This window comes from Salmo salar, chromosome 17 (genome assembly GCF_965601325.2).
Source record: "Salmo salar chromosome 17, fSalSal1, whole genome shotgun sequence".
Taxonomy (NCBI): Eukaryota; Metazoa; Chordata; class Actinopteri; order Salmoniformes; family Salmonidae; genus Salmo; species Salmo salar.
Genome location: NC_138307.1, coordinates 44512248 through 44537441, shown reverse-complemented (window position 1 = coordinate 44537441; position 25194 = coordinate 44512248). Strand labels below are relative to the sequence as shown.

Sequence of the window (25194 nt, the reverse complement as noted above, 5' to 3'; positions counted from 1 at the left end):
AGCCATTCTCAGATAGCCTGTGGTTAAGAACAATGCAGTGTGAAAAGGCCTTTTAACATGCATTGCTGGCTATCATAGTGTCTATAATATACGGTCTATAGCCAGAACATTTCTCTAAATATGCGAAAGTAATGTGGTTATCATAGCGTCTATAATATACGGTCTATAGCCAGAATATTTCCCTGACTACGCGAAGGTAATGTGGTTATCATAGCGTTTATAATACACGGTCTATAGCCAGAACATTCCCTGAATATGCTAAGGTAATGTGGTTATCGTAGCGTCTATAATATACGGTCTATAGGCAGAACATTTCCCTGAATATGCTAAGGTAATGTGGTTATCATAGCGTCTATAATATACGGTCTATAGCCAGAACATTTCCCTGAATATGCTAAGGTAATGTGGTTGTCATAGCGTCTATAATATACGGTCTGTAGCCAGAACATTTCCCTGAATATTCTAAGGTAATGTGGTGCTCGTAGCGTCTATAATATACGGTCTATAGCCAAAATATTTCCCTGAATATGCGAAGGTAATGTGGTTATCATAGCGTCTATAATATACGGTCTATAGGCAGAACATTTCCCTGAATATGCTAAGGTAATGTGGTTATCATAGCGTCTATAATATACGGTCTATAGCCAGAACATTTCCCTGAATATGCTAAGGTAATGTGGTTATCGTAGCGTCTATAATATACGGTCTATAGCCAGAACATTTCTCTAAATATGCGAAAGTAATGTGGTTATCATAGCGTCTATAATATACGGTCTATAGCCAGAATATTTCCCTGACTACGCGAAGGTAATGTGGTTATCGTAGCGTCTATAATATACGGTCTATAGCCAGAACATTTCCCTGAATATGCTAAGGTAATGTGGTTATCGTAGCGTCTATAATATACGGTCTATAGCCAGAACATTTCCCTGAATATGCGAAGGTAATGTAGTGCTCGTAGCGTCTGTAATATACGGTCTATAGCCAGAACATTTCCCTGAATATGCTAAGGTAATGTGGTTATCGTAGCGTCTATAATATACGGTCTATAGCCAGAACATTTCCCTGAATATGCTAAGGTAATGTGGTGCTCGTAGCGTCTATAATATACGGTCTATAGCTAGAACATTTCCCTGAATATGCGAAGGTAATGTGGTGCTGGATGGCTGCTTTCAGGACAAAAAAACGATTAGATGTAAAAGCCTATTGTTGTTGTTGTTGTTGTCTCCAGACATCACTAGAGGAGTAGGGAAGAGTGATCGACTTTTCCATGATCCACTAACATGTCTCCACATCTGACGCAGTAGCGCTGATTCTGACCCACATGGCATGACGTCCTGCTTGATGTGGACAGCAACGAGGACCAGTCTGGGAAACGCTTTTATACACTTACTACTCAACAACAGAACATACATGTCTCAGTTACAAACAAGGTTCTTTACGGATAACAAAAAGTAAGTATTTCTTGCTGAATTGTAAAGCTAGCCGCTAGCTAGTTAGCTTGCTCGTTAGGGAGCTAAGTTGCTATCGAGCATGAAGGAGAAGTCTATGGGAGTGTTAGCCATGCTGTTGGTAACGGTAATCATATTGGATCCTTAGCAGGCCAGTTGCATTAAGGTGCTTTGATAATGATGATTTATTGAACTTAGTGTGGGTTAAGCTGACCAGGGAAGATTGTAAATATAAATCCTATGGGTTGCTATGTTTACTAGCCTAGCTGATAACTACAAGTTCAAAGTTAGCTAGCCAACTATCTATTTGTCTGTAAGCAGTGACTTAGTCATGTTAAATGATTGATATAGCATAACCTACCGACGTCGTCCCTCAGATATTCCGTAGATGACGTCCCATTCTCCATCCCTGCTGCCTCAGAGGTGCAGGAACTCAGCAACGTCATCAACAAGCTGCTGGAAGCAAAGAACGGTGAGATTAGATGTCAGAATGGTGCTTTTCTATTGGTTCTTCATTGGGGTTTAATGGCTGTTGGCATCCAGTATAATGTTGCATTACAGCCACCAACTGTAGCTACCTATATCTATTCCAACCGGGCCTTCTGAGGACCTCGCTGACTGCCTCCCCAGCTACTACACTGGAGGCTTGACTGCCTCCCCAGCTACTACACTGGAGGCTTGACTGCCTCCCCAGCTACTACACTGGAGGCTTGACTGCCTCCCCAGCTACTACACTGGAGGCTTGACTGCCTCCCCAGCTACTACACTGGAGGCTTTTCCTCCTGACGGCTTCACTAAATGGAAAGCTCCACCCCACCACATCTCAGCTGGACCTTTCTACACACTGACGCTACATGCCCAAAATTCTGGCACTAACCGGATAACTGTCCTAACATCACCCTATCAGGGAGAACCTCATGGCACAGCATCAGGGCCAGACTCTCCTCCCTCCAGCCACTATATAGTACAGCATCAGGGCCAGACTCTCCTCCCTCCAGCCACTATATAGCACAGTATCAGGGCCATACTCTCCTCCCTCCAGCCACCTCATAGCACAGCATCAAGGCCAGACTCTCCTCCCTCCAGCCACCTCATAGCACAGCATCAGGGCCAGACTCTCCTCCCTCCAGCCACTATATAACACAGCATCAGGGCCAGACTCTCTTCCCTCCAGCCACTATATAGCACAGCATCAGGGCCAGACTCTCCTCCCTCCAGCCACTATATAGCACAGCATCAGGGCCAGACTCTCCACCCTCCAGCCACCTCATAGCACAGCATCAGGGCCAGACTCTCCACCCTCCAGCCACCTCATAGCACAGCATCAGGGCCAGACTCTCCTCCCTCCAGCCACCTCATAGCACAGCATCAGGGCCAGACTCTCCTCCCTCCAGCCACCTCATAGCACAGCATCAGGGCCAGACTCTCCTCCCTCCAGCCACTATATAGCACAGCATCAGGGCCAGACTCTCCTCCCTCCAGCCACCTCATAGCACAGCATCAGGGCCAGACTCTCCTCCCTCCAGCCACCTCATGGCACAGCATCAGGGCCAGACTCTCCTCCCTCCAGCCACCTCATGGCACAGCATCAGGGCCAGACTCTCCTCCCTCCAGCCACTATATAGCACAGCATCAGGGCCAGACTCTCCTCCCTCCAGCCACTATATAGCACAGCATCATGGCCAGACTCTCCTCTCTCCAGCCACCTCATGGCACAGCATCAGGGCCAGACTCTCCTCCCTCCAGGCACTATATAGCACAGCATCAGGGCCAGACTCTCCTCCCTCCAGCCACCTCATAGCACAGCATCAGGGCCAGACTCTCCTCCCTCTAGCCACCTCATGGCACAGCATCAGGGCCAGACTCTCCTCCCTCTAGCCACCTCATGGCACAGCATCAGGGCCAGACTCTCCTCCCTCTAGCCACCACATAGCACAGCATCAGGGCCAGACTCTCCTCCCTCCAGCCACTATATAGCACAGCATCAGGGCCAGACTCTCCTCCCTCCAGCCACTATATAGCACAGCATCAGGGCCAGACTCTCCTCCCTCCAGCCACCTCATGGCACAGCATCAGGGCCAGACTCTCCTCCCTCCAGCCACCTCATGGCACAGCATCAGGGCCAGACTCTCCTCCCTCCAGCCACTATATAGCACAGCATCAGGGCCAGACTCTCCTCCCTCCAGCCACCTCATGGCACAGCATCAGGGCCAGACTCTCCTCCCTCCAGCCACCTCATGGCACAGCATCAGGGCCAGACTCCCCTCCCTCCAGCCACCTCATGGCACAGCATCAGGGCCAGACTCTCCTCCCTCCAGGTACTATATAGCACAGCATCAGGGCCAGACTCTCCTCCCTCCAGCCACCTCATAGCACAGCATCAGGGCCAGACTCTCCTCCCTCTAGCCACCTCATGGCACAGCATCAGGGCCAGACTCTCCTCCCTCTTGCCACCTCATGGCACAGCATCAGGGCCAGACTCTCCTCCCTCCAGCCACCACATAGCACAGCATCAGGGCCAGACTCTCCACCCTCCAGCCACTATATAGCACAGCATCATGGCCAGACTCTCCTCTCTCCAGCCACCTCATGGCACAGCATCAGGGCCAGACTCTCCACCCTCCAGCCACTATATAGCACAGCATCAGGGCCAGACTCTCCTCCCTCCAGCCACTATATAGCACAGCATCATGGCCAGACTCTCCTCTCTCCAGCCACCTCATGGCACAGCATCAGGGCCAGACTCTCCTCCCTCCAGGCACTATATAGCACAGCATCAGGGCCAGACTCTCCTCCCTCTAGCCACCTCATGGCACAGCATCAGGGCCAGACTCTCCTCCCTCTAGCCACCTCATGGCACAGCATCAGGGCCAGACTCTCCTCCCTCTAGCCACCTCATGGCACAGCATCAGGGCCAGACTCTCCTCCCTCTAGCCACCACATAGCACAGCATCAGGGCCAGACTCTCCTCCCTCCAGCCACTATATAGCACAGCATCATGGCCAGACTGTCCTCCCTCCAGCCACCTCATAGCACAGCATCAGGGCCAGACTCTCCTCCCTCCAGCCACCTCATAGCACAGCATCAGGGCCAGACTCTCCTCCCTCCAGCCACCTCATAGCACAGCATCAGGGCCAGACTCCTCCCTCCAGCCACCTGATAGCACAGCATCAGGGCCAGACTCTCCTCCCTCCAGCCACCTCATAGCACAGCATCAGGGCCAGACTCCTCCCTCCAGCCACCTGATAGCACAGCATCAGGGCCAGACTCTCCTCCCTCCAGCCACCTCATAGCACAGCATCAGGGCCAGACTCTCCTCCCTCCAGCCACCTCATAGCACAGCATCAGGGCCAGACTCTCCTCCCTCCAGCCACTATATAGCACAGCATCAGGGCCAGACTCCCCTCCCTCCAGCCACTACATAGCACAGCATCAGGGCCAGACTCTCCACCCTCCAGCCACCTCATAGCACAGCATCAGGGCCAGACTCTCCTCCCTCCAGCCACCTCATAGCACAGCATCAGGGCCAGACTCTCCTCCCTCTAGCCACCTCATAGCACAGCATCAGGGCCAGACTCTCCACTCTCCAGCCACTACATATATCGGAGGAGGTTGGTGGCACCTTAATTAGGGAGGACGGACTCGTGCTAATGGCTGGAGTGGAATGGTATGAAACACATGGTTTCCATGGTTGATGCCGTTCCATTGGCTCCGTTCCGGATGTTATTATGAGCCGTCCTCCCCTCAGTAGCCTCCACTGACATCAATCATAATGAATCCACTTCATGCTACCTTGACTGACTGCAGCTTTCCTAGCTTCTTCTCCACCCGCCCCGATACCACAGACGGACCATACAAAACCCTCAGGAGACATCTGAGCCCCCCAGGTCTATAGGAAGACGTGTGTTTACACTCAGGAGACATCTGAGCCCCCCAGGTCTATAGGAAGACGTGTCCACACTCAGGAGACATCTGAGAGCCCCAGGTCTATAGGAAGACGTGTCCACACTCAGGAGATATCTGAGCCCCCCAGGTCTATAGGAAGACGTGTGTTTACACTCAGGAGACATCTGAGAGCCCCAGGTCTATAGGAAGACGTGTCCACACTCAGGAGATATCTGAGCCCCCCAGGTCTATAGGAAGACGTGTGTTTACACTCAGGAGACATCTGAGAGCCCCAGGTCTATAGGAAGATGTGTGTTTACACTCAGGAGACCAATATTCCATGTCCACCCACTGCCAATGTCCACTCCATGTCTTATATGGCCTTTTGTCACATTACACACATTGTTTGTCCTTGTAACTATTATTCTCCAATTGAATTATTTCAGGACTGGTGCTGTCTTGGTTTGGCCTAGATCACTGATGAATGTATTAGCATCATATTGAGTGTCTCATCTTTGTGCTTTGTTGTTGTAGGGTCTCACAGCCAGATTGAGTTTGACTTCCTGGTGCAAGGTCAGTTCCTGCGGACATCGTTGTCAAATCACATGGAGGCTGAAGGCATCTCAACGGTGAGGAGGACCTCTGGACAGTAGGAGGACCTCTGGACAGTAGGAGGACCTCTGGACAGTAGGAGGACCTCTGGACAGTAGGGTTTACTAGGAGTACCTCTGGACAGTAGGGTTTACTAGGAGGACCTCTGGACAGTAGGAGGACCTCTGGACAGTAGGAGGACCTCTGGACAGTAGGGTTTACTAGGAGGACCTCTGGACAGTAGGAGGACCTCTGGACAGTAGGAGGACCTCTGGACTCTGGACAGTAGGAGGACCTCTGGACAGTAGGGTTTACTAGGAGGACCTCTGGACAGTAGGAGGACCTCTGGACAGTAGGATTTACTAGTAGGACCTCTGGACAGTAGGGTTTACTAGTAGGACCTCTGGACAGTAGGGTTTACTAGTAGGACCTCTGGACAGTAGGAGGACCTCTGGACAGTAGGAGGACCTCTGGACAGTAGGGTTTACTAGGAGGACCTCTGGACAGTAGGAGGACCTCTGGACAGTAGGATTTACTAGTAGGACCTCTGGACAGTAGGGTTTACTAGTAGGACCTCTGGACAGTAGGGTTTACTAGTAGGACCTCTGGACAGTAGGAGGACCTCTGGACAGTAGGAGGACCTCTGGACAGTAGGAGGACCTCTGGACAGTAGGGTTTACTAGGAGGACCTCTGGACAGTAGGGTTTACTAGGAGCCTGCTCAGTATGCCAATATGACTGGAAGCGTGTTTTGACTGTGTTACAGGAAGATGTGGTGGAGATAGAGTATGTGGAGAGGTTCACCGCTCCACAACCAGAGGAGTGTATGATGCATGATGACTGGATCAGTTCAGTGGAGGCAGACTCTGAATGGTAAGAGACCCTAACCCAGAGACCCTAACCCAGACTCTGAATAGTAAGAGACCCTAACCCAGAGACCCTAACCCAGACTCTGAATGGTAAGAGACCCTAACCCAGAGACCCTAACCCAGACTCTGAATGGTAAGAGACCCTAACCCAGAGACCCTAACCCAGACTCTGAATGGTAAGAGACCCTAACCCAGAGACCCTAACCCAGACTCTGAATGGTTGAGACCCTAACCCAGAGACCCTAACCCAGAGACCCTAACCCAGACTCTGAATGGTAAGAGACCCTAACCCAGAGACCCTAACCCAGACTCTGAATGGTTGAGACCCTAACCCAGAGACCCTAACCCAGAGACCCTAACCCAGACTGAATGGTAGAGACCCTAACCCAGAGACCCTAACCCAGACTGAATGGTAGAGACCCTAACCCAGAGACCCTAACCCAGACTCTGAATGGTAGAGACCTTAACCCAGAGACCCTAACCCAGACTCTGAATGGTTGAGACCCTAACCCAGAGACCCTAACCCAGACTCTGAATAGTAAGAGACCCTAACCCAGAGACCCTAACCCAGACTCTGAATGGTAAGAGACCCTAACCCAGAGACCCTAACCCAGACTCTGAATAGTAAGAGACCCTAACCCAGAGACCCTAACCCAGACTCTGAATGGTAAGAGACCCTAACCCAGAGACCCTAACCCAGACTCTGAATGGTAAGAGACCCTAACCCAGAGACCCTAACCCAGACTCTGAATGGTTGAGACCCTAACCCAGAGACCCTAACCCAGAGACCCTAACCCAGACTCTGAATGGTAAGAGACCCTAACCCAGAGACCCTAACCCAGACTCTGAATGGTTGAGACCCTAACCCAGAGACCCTAACCCAGAGACCCTAACCCAGACTGAATGGTAGAGACCCTAACCCAGAGACCCTAACCCAGACTGAATGGTAGAGACCCTAACCCAGAGACCCTAACCCAGACTCTGAATGGTAGAGACCTTAACCCAGAGACCCTAACCCAGACTCTGAATGGTTGAGACCCTAACCCAGAGACCCTAACCCAGACTCTGAATAGTAAGAGACCCTAACCCAGAGACCCTAACCCAGACTCTGAATGGTAAGAGACCCTAACCCAGAGACCCTAACCCAGACTCTGAATAGTAAGAGACCCTAACCCAGAGACCCTAACCCAGACTCTGAATGGTAAGAGACCCTAACCCAGAGACCCTAACCCAGACTCTGAATGGTAAGAGACCCTAACCCAGAGACCCTAACCCAGACTCTGAATGGTAAGAGACCCTAACCCAGAGACCCTAACCCAGACTCTGAATGGTTGAGACCCTAACCCAGAGACCCTAACCCAGAGACCCTAACCCAGACTCTGAATGGTAAGAGACCCTAACCCAGAGACCCTAACCCAGACTCTGAATGGTTGAGACCCTAACCCAGAGACCCTAACCCAGAGACCCTAACCCAGACTGAATGGTAGAGACCCTAACCCAGAGACCCTAACCCAGACTGAATGGTAGAGACCCTAACCCAGAGACCCTAACCCAGACTCTGAATGGTAGAGACCTTAACCCAGAGACCCTAACCCAGACTCTGAATGGTTGAGACCCTAACCCAGAGACCCTAACCCAGACTCTGAATAGTAAGAGACCCTAACCCAGAGACCCTAACCCAGACTCTGAATGGTAAGAGACCCTAACCCAGAGACCCTAACCCAGACTCTGAATAGTAAGAGACCCTAACCCAGAGACCCTAACCCAGACTCTGAATGGTAAGAGACCCTAACCCAGAGACCCTAACCCAGACTCTGAATGGTAAGAGACCCTAACCCAGAGACCCTAACCCAGACTCTGAATGGTAAGAGACCCTAACCCAGAGACCCTAACCCAGACTCTGAATGGTTGAGACCCTAACCCAGAGACCCTAACCCAGAGACCCTAACCCAGACTCTGAATGGTAAGAGACCCTAACCCAGAGACCCTAACCCAGACTCTGAATGGTTGAGACCCTAACCCAGAGACCCTAACCCAGAGACCCTAACCCAGACTGAATGGTAGAGACCCTAACCCAGAGACCCTAACCCAGACTGAATGGTAGAGACCCTAACCCAGAGACCCTAACCCAGACTCTGAATGGTAGAGACCTTAACCCAGAGACCCTAACCCAGACTCTGAATGGTTGAGACCCTAACCCAGAGACCCTAACCCAGACTCTGAATAGTAAGAGACCCTAACCCAGAGACCCTAACCCAGACTCTGAATGGTAAGAGACCCTAACCCAGAGACCCTAACCCAGACTCTGAATAGTAAGAGACCCTAACCCAGAGACCCTAACCCAGACTCTGAATGGTAAGAGACCCTAACCCAGAGACCCTAACCCAGACTCTGAATGGTAAGAGACCCTAACCCAGAGACCCTAACCCAGACTCTGAATGGTAAGAGACCCTAACCCAGAGACCCTAACCCAGACTCTGAATGGTTGAGACCCTAACCCAGAGACCCTAACCCAGAGACCCTAACCCAGACTCTGAATGGTAAGAGACCCTAACCCAGAGACCCTAACCCAGACTCTGAATGGTTGAGACCCTAACCCAGAGACCCTAACCCAGAGACCCTAACCCAGACTGAATGGTAGAGACCCTAACCCAGAGACCCTAACCCAGACTGAATGGTAGAGACCCTAACCCAGAGACCCTAACCCAGACTCTGAATGGTAGAGACCTTAACCCAGAGACCCTAACCCAGACTCTGAATGGTTGAGACCCTAACCCAGAGACCCTAACCCAGACTCTGAATAGTAAGAGACCCTAACCCAGAGACCCTAACCCAGACTCTGAATGGTAAGAGACCCTAACCCAGAGACCCTAACCCAGACTCTGAATAGTAAGAGACCCTAACCCAGAGACCCTAACCCAGACTCTGAATGGTAAGAGACCCTAACCCAGAGACCCTAACCCAGACTCTGAATGGTAAGAGACCCTAACCCAGAGACCCTAACCCAGACTCTGAATGGTTGAGACCCTAACCCAGAGACCCTAACCCAGAGACCCTAACCCAGAGACCCTAACCCAGAGACCCTAACCCAGAGACCCTAACCCAGACTCTGAATGGTAAGAGACCCTAACCCAGAGACCCTAACCCAGACTCTGAATGGTTGAGACCCTAACCCAGAGACCCTAACCCAGACTGAATGGTAGAGACCCTAACCCAGAGACCCTAACCCAGACTGAATGGTAGAGACCCTAACCCAGAGACCCTAACCCAGACTCTGAATGGTAGAGACCTTAACCCAGAGACCCTAACCCAGACTCTGAATGGTTGAGACCCTAACCCAGAGACCCTAACCCAGACTCTGAATAGTAAGAGACCCTAACCCAGAGACCCTAACCCAGACTCTGAATGGTTGAGACCCTAACCCAGAGACCCTAACCCAGAGACCCTAACCCAGACTCTGAATGGTAAGAGACCCTAACCCAGAGACCCTAACCCAGACTCTGAATGGTTGAGACCCTAACCCAGAGACCCTAACCCAGAGACCCTAACCCAGACTGAATGGTAGAGACCCTAACCCAGAGACCCTAACCCAGACTGAATGGTAGAGACCCTAACCCAGAGACCCTAACCCAGACTCTGAATGGTAGAGACCTTAACCCAGAGACCCTAACCCAGACTCTGAATGGTTGAGACCCTAACCCAGAGACCCTAACCCAGACTTTGAATGGTAGAGACCCTAACCTAGAGACCCTAACCCAGAGACCCTAACCCAGACTGAATGGTTGAGACCCTAACCCAGAGACCCTAACCCAGAGACCCTAACCCAGAGACCCTAACCCAGACTCTGAATGGTTGAGACCCTAACCCAGAGACCCTAACGCAGAGACCCTAACCCAGACTCTGAATGGTAGAGACCCTAACCCAGAGACCCTAACCCAGACTCTGAATGGTTGAGACCCTAACCCAGAGACCCTAACCCAGACTCTGAATGGTAGAGACCCTAACCCAGAGACCCTAACCCAGAGACCCTAACCCAGAGACCCTAACCCAGACTCTGAATGGTAGAGACCCTAACCCAGACTCTGAATGGTAGAGACCCTAACCCAGACTCTGAATGGTATAGACCCTAACCCAGATACCCTAACCCAGAGACCCTATTTTAATGATGTCTGCTCCAGGATCCTGACGGGTTCCTATGATAAGACGGCCAAGATCTGGTCTCTGGAGGGCAAGGCTGTGATGACGGTGGCTGGACACACGGACGTGGTGAAGGACGTGGCCTGGGTCAAGAGAGGTGAGGGGGAGGGTCTGGGTCACTAGGAGCTGATTTGCTGGTGTTTTTACAATTGTTGATTATTTTTTAAGTTTGGGGGCCAAATAAAATCACCCACGGGCCAAATTCAGCCTGAGGGCCGCCCGTTGGGGAACCCTGGTCTTGATGGTCTCATCCTGACACCCCTATGTTTGTCTAGATGGCCTCATCCTGACACCCCTATGTTGTCTAGACGGTCTCATCCTGACACCCCTATGTTTGTCTTGATGGCCTCATCCTGACACCCCTATGTTTGTCTTGATGGTCTCATCCTGACACCCCTATGTTTGTCTAGATGGCCTCATCCTGACACCCCTATGTTTGTCTAGATGGTCTCATCCTGTCACCCCTATGTTTGCCTAGACGGTCTCATCCTGACACCCCTATGTTTGCCTAGATGGTCTCATCCTGACACCCCTATGTCTGCCTAGATGGTCTCATCCTGACACCCCTATGTCTGCCTAGATGGTCTCATCCTGACACCCCTATGTCTGCCTAGATGGTCTCATCCTGACACCCCTATGTTTGTCTAGATGGTCTCATCCTGACACCCCTATGTTTGCCTAGACGGTCTCATCCTGACACCCCTATGTTTGTCTAGATGGCCTGACCTCCCTGCTGCTCACGGCCTCTCTGGACCAAACCATTCTGCTGTGGGAGTGGAACTCTGAGAGGAACAAGCTGAAAGCTAGACACTGTTGCCGTGGACACGCTGGGAGCGTTGACACTATCGCCACGGATCCCACACGCACTAAGGTGAGAGGGGGGGAAGGATAAGACTGGGGGGGAAGGATAAGACTGGGGGGGAGATAAGACTGGGGGTGGAGAAGAAGGAGAAGACTGGGGGTGGAGAAGAAGGAGAAGACTGGGGGTGGAGAAGAAGGAGAAGACTGGGGGTGGAGAAGAGGGAGAAGACTGGGGGTGGAGAAGAGGGAGAAGACTGGGGGTGGAGAAGAGGGAGAAGACTGGGGGTGGAGAAGAGGGAGAAGACTGGGGGTGGAGAAGAGGGAGAAGACTGGGGGTGGAGAAGAGGGAGAAGACTGGGGGTGGAGAAGAGGGAGAAGACTGGGGGTGGAGAAGAGGGAGAAGACTGGGGGTGGAGAAGAAGGAGAAGACTGGGGGTGGAGAAGAAGGAGAAGACTGGGGGTGGAGAAGAAGGAGAAGACTGGGGGTGGAGAAGAAGGAGAAGACTGGGGGTGGAGAAGAAGGAGAAGACTGGGGGTGGAGAAGAAGGAGAAGACTGGGGGTGGAGAAGAAGGAGAAGACTGGGGGTGGAGAAGACTGGGGGTGGAGAAGAAGGAGAAGACTGGGGGTGGAGAAGACTGGGGGTGGAGAAGACTGGGGGTGGAGAAGACTGGGGGTGGAGAAGACTGGGGGTGGAGAAGAAGGAGAAGACTGGGGGTGGAGAAGAAGGAGAAGACTGGGGGTGGAGAAGAAGGAGAAGACTGGGGGTGGAGAAGAAGGAGAAGACTGGGGGTGGAGAAGAAGGAGAAGACTGGGGGTGGAGAAGAAGGAGAAGACTGGGGGGTGGGAGAAGGAGAAGACTGGGGGGTGGGAGAAGGGGAAGACTGGGGGGTGTGGGAGAAGGAGAAGACTGGGGGGAGAAGGAGAAGACTGGGGGTGGGAGGGGAGAAGACTGGGGGTGGGAGGGGGAGAAGACGGGGGGAGGAGGAGAAGGGGAGAAGGAGAAGACTGGGGGGAGAAGGAGAAGACTGGGGGGTGGGAGGGGAGAAGACTGGGGTGGGAGGGGGAGAAGATGGGGGGAGGAGGAGAAGACTGGGGGTGGGAGAAAAAGAAGACTGGGGGGAAGAGAAGACTGGGGGGGAGGAGGAGAAGACGGGGGTAAGAAGAAGACTGGGGGAGGAGAAGAAGACTGGGGGTGGGAGAAGGAGAAGACTGGGGGTGGGAGAAGGAGAAGACTGAAGGAGAAGACTGTGGGTGGGTGAAGGAGAAGACTGGGGGAGGAGGAGGAGGGGGAGGAGAAGACTGGGGGGAGGAGGAGAAGACTGGGGGGAGGAGAAGGAGAAGACTGGGGAGAGGAGGAGAAGAATGGGGGAGGAGGAGAAGACTGGGGGTGGGAGAAGGAGAAGACTGGGTGGGAGAAGGAGAAGACTGGGGGTGGGAGAAGACTGGGGGTGGGAGGAGGAGACTGGGGGGGATGAGGAGAAGACTGGGGGGAGGAGGAGAAGAAGACTGGGGGGAGGAGGAGAAGACTGGGGGGAGGAGGAGGAGGAGGAGAAGACTGGGGGTGGGAGAAGGAGAAGACTGGGGGTGGGAGGAGGAGAAGACTGGGGGTGGGAGGAGGAGAAGACGGGGTGGGAGGAGGAGAAGACTGGGGGTGGGAGGAGGAGAAGACTGGGGGTGGGAGGAGGAGAAGACGGGGTGGGAGGAGGAGAAGACTGGGGGTGGGAGGAGGAGAAGACTGGGGGTGGGAGGAGGAGAAGACTGGGGGTGGGAGAAGGAGAAGACTGGGGGTGGGAGAAGGAGAAGACGGGGTGGGAGAAGGAGACTGGGGGTGGGAGAAGGAGAAGACGGGGTGGGAGAAGGAGGCTGGGGGTGGGAGAAGGAGAAGACTGGGGGTGGGAGGAGGAGAAGACTGGGGGTGGGAGGAGGAGAAGACTGGGGGTGGGAGAAGGAGAAGACTGGGGGTGGGAGAAGGAGAAGACTGGGGGTGGGAGAAGGAGAAGACTGGTGGGAGGAGGAGAAGACTGGGGGGATATGCAGTTGTCAACATCACTGCTCAGGAACTAATAGATGTATATGTGTCTACCTTCCTCTCAGTTCTGCAGTGGTTCCTGGGACAAGATGCTGAAGATCTGGTCAGCAGGTACAGTCCTATTGGACAACCTCTGGGTTGTTTGGGATGATAATGGAGTTAGATTAGTTTACAGCTCCATGTACAGTTGAAGGTGGAAGTTTACATACACTGAGGTTGGAGTCATTAAAACTTGTTTTTCAACCACTCCGCAAATTTCTTGTTAACAAACTATAGTTTTGGCAAGTCGGTTAGGACATCCACTTTGTGCATGACACAAGTAATTTTTCCAACAAATGTTTACAGAGAGATTATTTCACTTATAATCCACTGTATCACAATTCCAGTGGGTCAGAAGTTTACATACACTAAGTTGACTGTGCCTTTAAACAGCTTGGAAAATTCCAGAAAATGATCTCATGGCTTTAGAAGCTTCTGATAGGCTAATTGACATCGTTTGAGTCAATTGGAGGTGTACCTGTGGATGTATTTCAAAGCTTACCTTCAAACTCAGTGCCTCTTTGCTTGACATCATGGGAAAATCAAAAGAAATCAACCAAGACCTCAGAAAAAAGAATTGTAGTCCTCCACAAGTCTAGCTCGTCCTTGGGAGCAATTTACAAATGCCTGAAGGTACCACGTTCATCTGTACAAACAATAGTACGCAAGTATAAACACCATGAGACCACGCAGCCGTCATACCGCTCAGGAAGGAGACACGTTCTGTCTCCTAGAGATGAATGTACTTTGGTGTGAAAAGTGCAAATCAATCCCAGAACAACAGCAAAGGACCTTGTGAAGATTCTGGAGGAAACAGGTACAAAAGTATCTATATCCACAGTAAAACGGCGGTGGCAGCATCATGTTGTGGGGGTGCTTTGCTGCAGGTGGGACTGGTGCACTTCACAAATAGATGGTATCATGAGGATGGAAAATTATGTGGATATATTGAAGCAACATCTCAAGACATCAATCAGGAAGTTAAAGCTTGGTCGCGTACTTCCAAAGTTGTGGCAAAATGGCTTAAGGACAACAAAGTCAAGGTATTGGTGTGGCCATCACAAAGCCCTGACCTCAATCCTATAGAAAATTTGTGGGCAGAACTGAAAAAGCGTGTGCGAGCAAGGAGGCCTACAAACCTGACTCAGCTACACCAGCTCTGTCAGGAGGAATGGGACAAAATTCACCCAACTTATTGCGGGAAGCTTGTGGAAGGATACCCGAAACGCTTGACCCAAGTTAAACAATTTAAAGGCAACGCTACCAAATACTAATTGAGTGTATGTAAACTTCTGACCCACTGGGAATGTGATGAAAGAAATAAAAGCTGAAATAAATCATTCTCTCTACTATTATTCTGACATTTCACATTCTTAAAATAAAGTGGTGATCGTAACTGACCTCAGACAGGGAAATTTTACTAGGATTAAATGTCAGGAATTGTGAAAAACTGAGTTGAAATGTATTTGTCTCAGGTGTATGTAAACTTCCGACTTCAACTATATCTATAGTATCTATAGTGTCCATAGTATCCATGTTAACTATGTGTCTCCTGTGTTTCCCTGCTAACTGTTCTGTTGTCCTGCCAGTGGCCACAGAGGAAGAGGAGGAGGAAGAGGAGCCTCCCAGCAGACCCAGAAAGAAACAGAAGACTGAACAGCTGGGACTGACCAGGGTGAGGAGAGCAGCCTGACCCAGACTAACCCAGACTAGCCTAGACTGACCAGGATGAGGAGAGCAGCCTAACCCTTACATTAACCCAGACTGACCAGGGTGAGGAGAGCAGACTAACCCAGACTGACCCTTACATTAACCCAGACTGACCAGGGTGAGGAGAGCAGCCTAACCCTTACATTAACCCAGACTAACCCAAACTGACCAGGGTGAGGAGAGCAGCCTGACCCAGACTAACCTAGACTGACCAGGGTGAGGAGAACAGCCTAACCCTTACATTAGCCCAGACTGACCAGGGTGAGGAGAGCAGCCTAACCCAGACTAACCCAGACTGACCAGGGTGAGGAGAGCAGCCTAACCCTTACATTAACCCAGACTGACCAGGGTGAGGAGAGCAGACTAACCCTGACATTAACCCAGACTAACCCAGACTGACCAGGGTGAGGAGAGCAGCCTAACCCAGACTAACCCAGACTGACCAGGGTGAGGAGAGCAGCCTAACCCTTACATTAACCCAGACTGACCAGGGTGAGGAGAGCAGACTAACCCTGACATTAACCCAGACTAACCCAGACTGACCAGGGTGAGGAGAGCATGCTAACCCTTACATTAACCCAGACTGACCAGGGTGAGGAGTGTTAGGGGGATCCCTCGTGGTGTTATCCAGGGTTAGGGGGGATCCCTCGTGGTGTTATCCAGGGTTAGGGGGGATCCCTCGCGGCGTTACCCGGGGTTAGGGGGGGGATCCCTCGCGGCGTTACCCGGGGTTAGGGGGGGGATCCCTCGCGGCGTTATTCGGGGTTAGGGGGGGGATCCCTCGCGGCGTTATCCGGGGTTAGGGGGGGATCCCTTGCGGCGTTATCCGGGGTTAGGGGGGGATCCCTTGCGGCGTTATCCGGGGTTAGGGGGGGATCCCTCGCGGCGTTATCCGGGGTTAGGGGGGTATCCCTCGCGGCGTTATCCGGGGTTAGGGGGGGATCCCTCGCGGCGTTATCCGGGGTTAGGGGGGATCCCTCGCGGCGTTATCCGGGGTTAGGGGGGATCATAGTATTAATCATCTTAACCAAACCCCATATACTACCCACCATCAGTTACATAATACAGTCTATCACAGTGCCATCCGTTTTGTCACCAAAGCCCCATATACTACCACCACTGCGACCTGTACATAGCCCATCTGTAAATAGCCCACCCAACTACCTCATCCCCATACTGTATTTATTTATTTATTTATCTATCTTGCTCCTTTGCACCCCAGTATATCTACTTGCTCATTCATCTTCTGCACATCTACCATTCCAGTGTTTAATTGCTATATTGTAATTACTTCACCACTATGGCCTATTTATTGCCTTAACTCCCTTATCTTATCTCATTTGCACTCACTGTATATAGACTTTTTTTTACTGTATTATTTACTGTATGTTTGTTTATTCCATGTGTAACTCTGTGTTGTTGTATGTGTCCCACTGCTTTGCTTTATCTTGGCCAGGTTGCAGTTGTAAATGAGAACTTGTTCTCAACTGGCCTACCTGGTTAAATAAAGGACTTGTTCTAAACTGGCCTACCTGGTTAAATAAAAAAACAAAAAATCTTCCTCTTCTAGACACCCCTCATGACATTGTCTGGTCACAACGAGGCGGTGTCGTCTGTCCTCTGGTTGGACAGCGAGGAGATCTGCAGTGCATCCTGGGACCACACCATCCGCCTCTGGGACGCCGAGACCGGAAGCGTGAAGACCACACTGGTGAGAGACTCTAACCCTAGACCACACTGGTGAGAGACTCTAACCCTAGACCACACTGGTGAGAGACTCCAACCCTAGACCACACTGGTGAGAGACTCCATAGACCACACTGGTGAGACACTCTAACCCTAGACCACACTGGTGAGAGACTCTAACCCTAGACTACCACACTGGTGAGAGACTCTAACCCTAGACCACACTGGTGAGAGACTCTATCCCTAGACTACCACACTGGTGAGAGACTCTAACCCTAGACCACACTGGTGAGAGACTCTAACCCTAGACCACACTGGTGAGAGACTCTATCCCTAGACTACCACACTGGTGAGAGACTCTATCCCTAGACTACCACACTGGTGAGAGACTCTAACCCTAGACCACACTGGTGAGAGACTCTAACCCTAGACCACACTGGTGAGAGACTCTAACCCTAGACCACCACACTGGTGAGAGACTCTAACCCTAGACTACCACACTGGTGAGAGACTCTAACCCTAGACCACACTGGTGAGAGACTCTATCCCTAGACCACACTGGTGAGAGACTCTAACCCTAGACCACACTGGTGAGAGACTCTATCCCTAGACCACACTGGTGAGAGACTCTAACCCTAGACCACACTGGTGAGAGACTCTATCCCTAGACCACACTGGTGAGAGACTCTATCCCTAGACCACACTGGTGAGAGACTCTAACCCTAGACCACACTGGTGAGAGACTCTAACCCTAGACTACCACACTGGTGAGAGACTCTAACCCTAGACCACACTGGTGAGAGACTCTATCCCTAGACCACACTGGTGAGAGACTCTATCCCTAGACCACACTGGTGAGAGACTCTATCCCTAGACCACACTGGTGAGACACTCTAACCCTAGACCACACTGGTGAGAGACTCTATCCCTAGACCACACTGGTGAGAGACTCTAACCCTAGACCACACTGGTGAGAGACTCTATCCCTAGACCACACTGGTGAGACTCTAACCCTAGACCACACTGGTGAGAGACTCTATCCCTAGACTACCACACTGGTGAGAGACTCTAACCCTAGACTACCACACTGGTGAGAGACTCTAACCCTAGACTACCACACTGGTGAGAGACTCTAACCCTAGACTACCACACTGGTGAGAGACTCTAACCCTAGACTACCACACTGGTGAGAGACTCTAACCCTAGACTACCACACTGGTGAGAGACTCTAACCCTAGACTACCACACTGGTGAGAGACTCTAACCCTAGACTACCACACTGGTGAGAGACTCTAACCCTAGACTACCACACTGGTGAGAGACTCTAACCCTAGACTACCACACTGGTGAGAGACTCTAACCCTAGACTACCACACTGGTGAGAGACTCTAACCCTAGACTACCACACTGGTGAGAGACTCTAACCCTAGACTACCACACTGGTGAGAGACTCTAACCCTAGACTACCACACTGGTGAGAGACTCTAACCCTAGACTACCACACTGGTGAGAGACTCTATCCCTAGACTACCACACTGGTGAGAGACTCTAACCCTAGACTACCACACTGGTGAGAGACTCTAACCCTAGACTACCACACTGGTGAGAGACTCTAACCCTAGACTACCACACTGGTGAGAGACTCTAACCCTAGACTACCACACTGGTGAGAGACTCTAACCCTAGACTACCACACTGGTGAGAGACTCTAACCCTAGACTACCACACTGGTGAGAGACTCTAACCCTAGACTACCACACTGGTGAGAGACTCTAACCCTAGACTACCACACTGGTGAGAGACTCTAACCCTAGACTACCACACTGGTGAGAGACTCTAACCCTAGACTACCACACTGGTGAGAGACTCTAACCCTAGACTACCACACTGGTGAGAGACTCTAACCCTAGACTACCACACTGGTGAGAGACTCTAACCCTAGACTACCACACTGGTGAGAGACTCTAACCCTAGACTACCACACTGGTGAGAGACTCTAACCCTAGACTACCACACTGGTGAGAGACTCTAACCCTAGACTACCACACTGGTGAGAGACTCTAACCCTAGACTACCACACTGGTGAGAGACTCTAACCCTAGACTACCACACTGGTGAGAGACTCTAACCCTAGACTACCACACTGGTGAGAGACTCTAACCCTAGACTACCACACTGGTGAGAGACTCTAACCCTAGACTACCACACTGGTGAGAGACTCTAACCCTAGACTACCACACTGGTGAGAGACTCTAACCCTAGACTATCACACTGGTGAGAGACTCTAACCCTAGACTACCACACTGGTGAGAGACTCTAACCCTAGACTACCACACTGGTGAGAGACTCTAACCCTAGACTACCACACTGGTGAGAGACTCTAACCCTAGACTATCACACTGGTGAGAGACTCTAACCCTAGACTACCACACTGGTGAGAGACTCTAACCCTAGACTACACCCCTCACAACCTCTTAGTTGATGACTGATTGGTTAATCTCTCCTTCTCTTCTTGTCTATAGACGGGCAGTAAGGTGTTCAACCACATCTCCTACTCTCCACTGTGTCGTCGCCTGGCTTCTGGCAGCACTGACAGACACGTCCGGCTGTGGGACCCTCGCTCCAAAGGTCACAACTAAATCAAACTTCATTTAAACATCTCCGTACACTTTCCACTGTACATTACAACATCTCTCTTACGTGAGTGTATTTGTGTTTTATTATTTATCCCCATTAGTTCCTGTCAAGGCAGCAGCTACTCTTCCTGGGGTTTATTATGGATCCCCATTAGTTCCTGCCAAGGCAGCAGCTACTCTTCCTGGGGTTTATTATGGATCCCCATTAGTTCCTGCCAAGGCAGCAGCTACTCTTCCTGGGGTTTATTATGGATCCCCATTAGTTCCTGCCAAGGCAGCAGCTACTCTTCCTGGGGTTTATTATGGATCCCCATTAGTTCCTGTCAAGGCAGCGGCTACTCTTCCTGGGGTTTATTATGGATCCCCATTAGTTCCTGCCAAGGCAGCAGCTACTCTTCCTGGGGTTTATTATGGATCCCCATTAGTTCCTGTCAAGGCAGCAGCTACTCTTCCTGGGGTTTATTATGGATCCCCATTAGTTCCTGCCAAGGCAGCAGCTACTCTTCCTGGGGTTTATTATGGATCCCCATTAGTTCCTGTCAAGGCAGCGGCTACTCTTCCTGGGGTTTATTATGGATCCCCATTAGTTCCTGCCAAGGCAGCAGCTACTCTTCCTGGGGTTTATTATGGATCCCCATTAGTTCCTGCCAAGACAGCAGCTACTCTTCCTGGGGTTTATTATGGATCTCCATTAGTTCCTGCCAAGGCAGCAGCTACTCTTCTTGGGGTCCAGCAACATTAAGGCAGTTATATACAATTTTAAATATTACATGACATTACATTTCATAACACTTTTCACACCACACTGTGCTCCCTCAGGCTACTACCACTACTCTACTACCACATCTACAATACATTTAGTGTGTTACCTCAGACCACATATCTACAATACATTTAGTGTGTTACCTCAGACCACTACTCTACTACCACATCTACAATACATTTAGTGTGTTACCTCAACCACTACTCTACTACCACATATCTACAATACATTTAGTGTGTTACCTCAGACCACATATCTACAATACATTTAGTGTGTTACCTCAGACCACTACTACCACATATCTACAATACATTTAGTGTGTTACCTCAGACCACATATCTACAATACATTTAGTGTGTTACCTCAGACCACTACTCTACTACCACATCTACAATACATTTAGTGTGTTACCTCAGACCACATATCTACAATACATTTAGTGTGTTACCTCAACCACTACTCTACTACCACATATCTACAATACATTTAGTGTGTTACCTCAGACCACATATCTACAATACATTTAGTGTGTTACCTCAGACCACATATCTACAATACATTTAGTGTGTTACCTCAGACCACTACTCTACTACCACATATCTACAATACAACACCCATGTGTATGTGTATTATTATCGTGTGTTTCTCTTCACAGTCTCCGCTGTTCCACAAGGTGTGTATTTATCTGTGTGTGTGTGTAGAGTGCGTGTGTTATCGTGTGTGTGTTTCTCTTCACAGTCCCTGCTGTTCCATAAGGTGTGTATTTATCTGTGTGTGTGTGTGTTTGTGTAGACGGGTCGCTGGTGTTGCTGTCTCTTACCTCTCACAGCGGCTGGGTCACAGCGGTGAAGTGGGCTCCTTCCCATGAGCACCAACTGGTGTCTGGTTCCCTCGACAACCTGGTCAAACTCTGGGACACCAGGAGGTCAGTATGCTGTAGGGGCTAGAGCCTGTAGGTGCTAGAGACTGTAGGGGTTAGAGGATGGGAGATGTTAAGGTAGAGGCTGGGGTGGTTGGGGCTAGAGGCTGTAGGGGCTAGAGGCTGTAGGGGCTAGAGGCTGTAGGGGCTAGAGGCTGTAGGGGCTAGAGGCTGTAGGGGCTAGAGGCTGTAGGGGCTAGAGGCTGGAGGGGCTGGAGGGGCTGGAGGCTGTGCTAGGGGTTAGAGTCTGGGAGATAGAGATGGAGCCTGGGGTGGTAGGGGTTAGAAGATGGGGTGCTAGGGGTTAGAGGCCGGGGTGCTAGGGGTTAGAGGCCGGGGTGCTAGGGGTTAGAGGCCGGGGTGCTAGGGGTTAGAGGCCGGGGTGCTAGGGGTTAGAGGCCGGGGGGCTAGAGGCTGTAGGGGGTTAGAGGCTGGGGTGCTTAGAGGCCGGGGGGTAGAGTCTGGTGTGGTAGGGGATCTAGTGTTTACAAAAGTGTGTTTGTGTTCCAGCTGCAAGGCCCCTTTGTATGATATGTCTGCCCATGAGGACAAGGTGCTCTGTGTGGACTGGACTGACAGCAGGGTGAGACACCAGCACACATCTAGCCTGTATTAACCTGGAGACACCAGCACACATCTAGCCTGTATTAACCTGGAGAGACACCAACACACATCTAGCCTGTATTAACCTGGAGACACCAGCACACATCTAGCCTGTATTAACCTGGAGACACCAACACACATCTATCCTGTATTAACCTGGAGACACCAACACACATCTAGCCTGTATTAACCTGGAGAGACACCAACAAACATCTAGCCTGTATTAACCTGGAGAGACACCAACACACATCTAGCCTGTATTAACCTGGAGACACCAGCACACATCTAGCCTGTATTAACCTGGAGACACCAACACACATCTATCCTGTATTAACCTGGAGACACCAACACACATCTAGCCTGTATTAACCTGGAGAGACACCAACAAACATCTAGCCTGTATTAACCTGGAGAGACACCAGCACACATCTAGCCTGTATTAACCTGTATTTTGTTCACTGTTTTGTGTTCCCTCTGTCTCTGTTCCCTCTGTCTCTGTTCCCTCTGTCTCTGTTCCCTCTGTCTCTGTTCCCTCTGTCTCTGTTCCCTCTGTCTCTGTTCCCTCTGTCTCTGTTCCCTCTGTCTCTGTTCCCTCTGTCTCTGTTCCCTCTGTCTCTTCCAACTGTTGTACCTCCTCTCCTCCTCTCCTCGTCTCCTCTCCTCCTCTCCTTGTCTCCTCTCCTCGTCTTCTCTCTTCGTCTCCTCGTCTCCTCTCCTCCTCTCCTTTTGCAGTTGATGTTGAGTGGAGGAGCTGACAACAAGCTGTACACATACAGATACACAGCCTGCGAGACAGACGCTGGAGCGTAGACGAGACAGAGGGGAGACAGACGCTGGAGCGTAGACGAGACAGACTGGAGACGGAGGGGAGACAGACGCTGGAGCGTAGGGGAGACAGAGGGGAGACAGACGCTGGAGCGTAGGGGAGACAGACGCTGGAGCGTAGACGAGACAGAGGGGAGACAGACGCTGGAGCGTAGACGAGACAGAGGGGAGACAGACGCTGGAGCGTAGACGAGACAGAGGGGAGACAGACGCTGGAGCGTAGACGAGACAGAGGGGAGACAGGCGCTGGAGCGTAGACGAGACAGAGGGGAGACAGGCGCTGGAGCGTAGACGAGACAGAGGGGAGACAGGCGCTGGAGCGTAGACGAGACAGAGGGGAGACAGGCGCTGGAGCGTAGACGAGACAGAGGGGAGACAGACGCTGGAGCGTAGACGAGACAGAGGGGAGACAGACGCTGGAGCGTAGACGAGACAGAGGGGAGACAGACGCTGGAGCGTAGACGAGACAGAGGGGAGACAGACGCTGGAGCGTAGACGAGACAGAGGGGAGACAGACAGACGCTGGAGCGTAGACTAGACAGGGTGGAGACAGACAGACGCTGGAGCGTAGACTAGACAGGGTGGAGACAGACAGACGCTGGAGCGTAGACGAGACAGAGGGGAGACAGACAGACGCTGGAGCGTAGACGAGACAGAGGGGAGACAGACAGACGCTGGAGCGTAGACGAGACAGAGGGGAGACAGACAGACGCTGGAGCGTAGACGAGACAGAGGGGAGACAGACAGACGCTGGAGCGTAGACGAGACAGAGGGGAGACAGACAGACGCTGGAGCGTAGACGAGACAGAGGGGAGACAGACAGACGCTGGAGCGTAGACGAGACAGAGGGGAGACAGACAGACGCTGGAGCGTAGACGAGACAGAGGGGAGACAGACAGACGCTGGAGCGTAGACGAGACAGAGGGGAGACAGACAGACGCTGGAGCGTAGACGAGACAGAGGGGAGACAGACAGACGCTGGAGCGTAGACGAGACGGACTGGAGACGGACGGGAGAGGGACAGATATAGCACCTGTGTTTTTATTGGATGTTATTGAAATGCAGTATCCAGTCTGTGATTATTCTGAATTCTAATTGGTTTTGTTACTGTTTTTATTTCACTGATCTATTGCCTGTTAATTAAAGCCTTTCCTGATGTGGATGTGTGTGTTTATGAACTGCTACAGTTGGGTTGATCGAGGCTGTTCTTCATGATATGAGATGGTCTCCATTTAATACTGTGTATGTATGTAGCCACATCGTTTCCAGATTGAACTACTGTATTGAGAACCATCAGTGGCAGGTCTGGTCTCTATACTGCCCTCTCTGGGGATAATAGATACAGGTCTGTTCTCTCTACCTCCCCTTCTGGGCATAATAGATACAGGTCTGTTCTCTATACTGCCCCCTCTGGGGATAATAGATACAGGTCTGTTCTCTCTACTACCCCCTCTGGGGAAAATAGATACAGGTCTGTTCTCTAGACAGCCCTCTCTGGGGATAATAGATACAGGTCTGTTCTCTCTACTGCCCCCTCTGGGGATAATAGATACAGGTCTGTTCTCTCTACTGCCCCCTCTGGGGATAATAGATACAGGTCTGTTCTCTCTACTGCCCTCTCTGCGGATAATAGATACAGGCCTACTGTGTTCATAATGTGGTTTATCATTCCCACTGTCTGGTCTCTCTACTGCCCCCTCTGGGGATAATAGATACAGGTCTGTTCTCTCTACCTCCCCTTCTGGGCATAATAGATACAGGTCTGTTCTCTATACTGCCCCCTCTGGGGATAATAGATACAGGTCTGTTCTCTCTACTACCCCCTCTGGGGAAAATAGATACAGGTCTGTTCTCTAGACAGCCCTCTCTGGGGATAATAGATACAGGTCTGTTCTCTCTACTGCCCCCTCTGGGGATAATAGATACAGGTCTGTTCTCTCTACTGCCCCCTCTGGGGATAATAGATACAGGTCTGTTCTCTCTACTGCCCTCTCTGCGGATAATAGATACAGGCCTACTGTGTTCATAATGTGGTTTATCATTCCCACTGTCTGGTCTCTCTACTGCCCCCTCTGGGGATAATAGATACAGGTCTGTTCTCTACTTCCCCCTCTGGGGATAATAGATACAGGCCTGTTCTCTATACTGCCCCCTCTGGGGATAATAGATACAGGTCTACTGTGTTCATAA

At 51.2% G+C, this 25194-nt stretch overlaps 1 protein-coding gene across 2 annotated transcripts; it reads left to right on the top strand.

Moving 5' to 3' along the window:
* The first annotated feature begins 1269 nt into the window (after positions 1-1269).
* LOC106575933 (ribosome biogenesis protein wdr12-like) lies at positions 1270-23191 on the top strand. Of its 2 annotated transcripts, XM_045699661.2 has the most exons (13): positions 1270-1454; positions 1829-1923; positions 5871-5965; positions 6693-6799; positions 10974-11089; positions 11709-11863; positions 13889-13934; positions 15452-15537; positions 17143-17283; positions 19781-19886; positions 21450-21582; positions 22087-22159; positions 22912-23191. In XM_045699661.2, exons 1-13 carry the CDS (start codon positions 1330-1332, stop codon positions 22987-22989), a joined length of 1356 nt encoding a protein of 451 aa, XP_045555617.2. In that variant the 5' UTR covers positions 1270-1329; the 3' UTR covers positions 22990-23191. The 2 variants fall into 2 exon arrangements, with proteins under 2 accessions (XP_045555617.2, XP_082819914.1); XM_082963788.1 differs by lacking the exon at positions 6693-6799 and having other exon boundaries at positions 1281-1454.
* The last annotated feature ends 2003 nt before the right edge of the window (positions 23192-25194 follow it).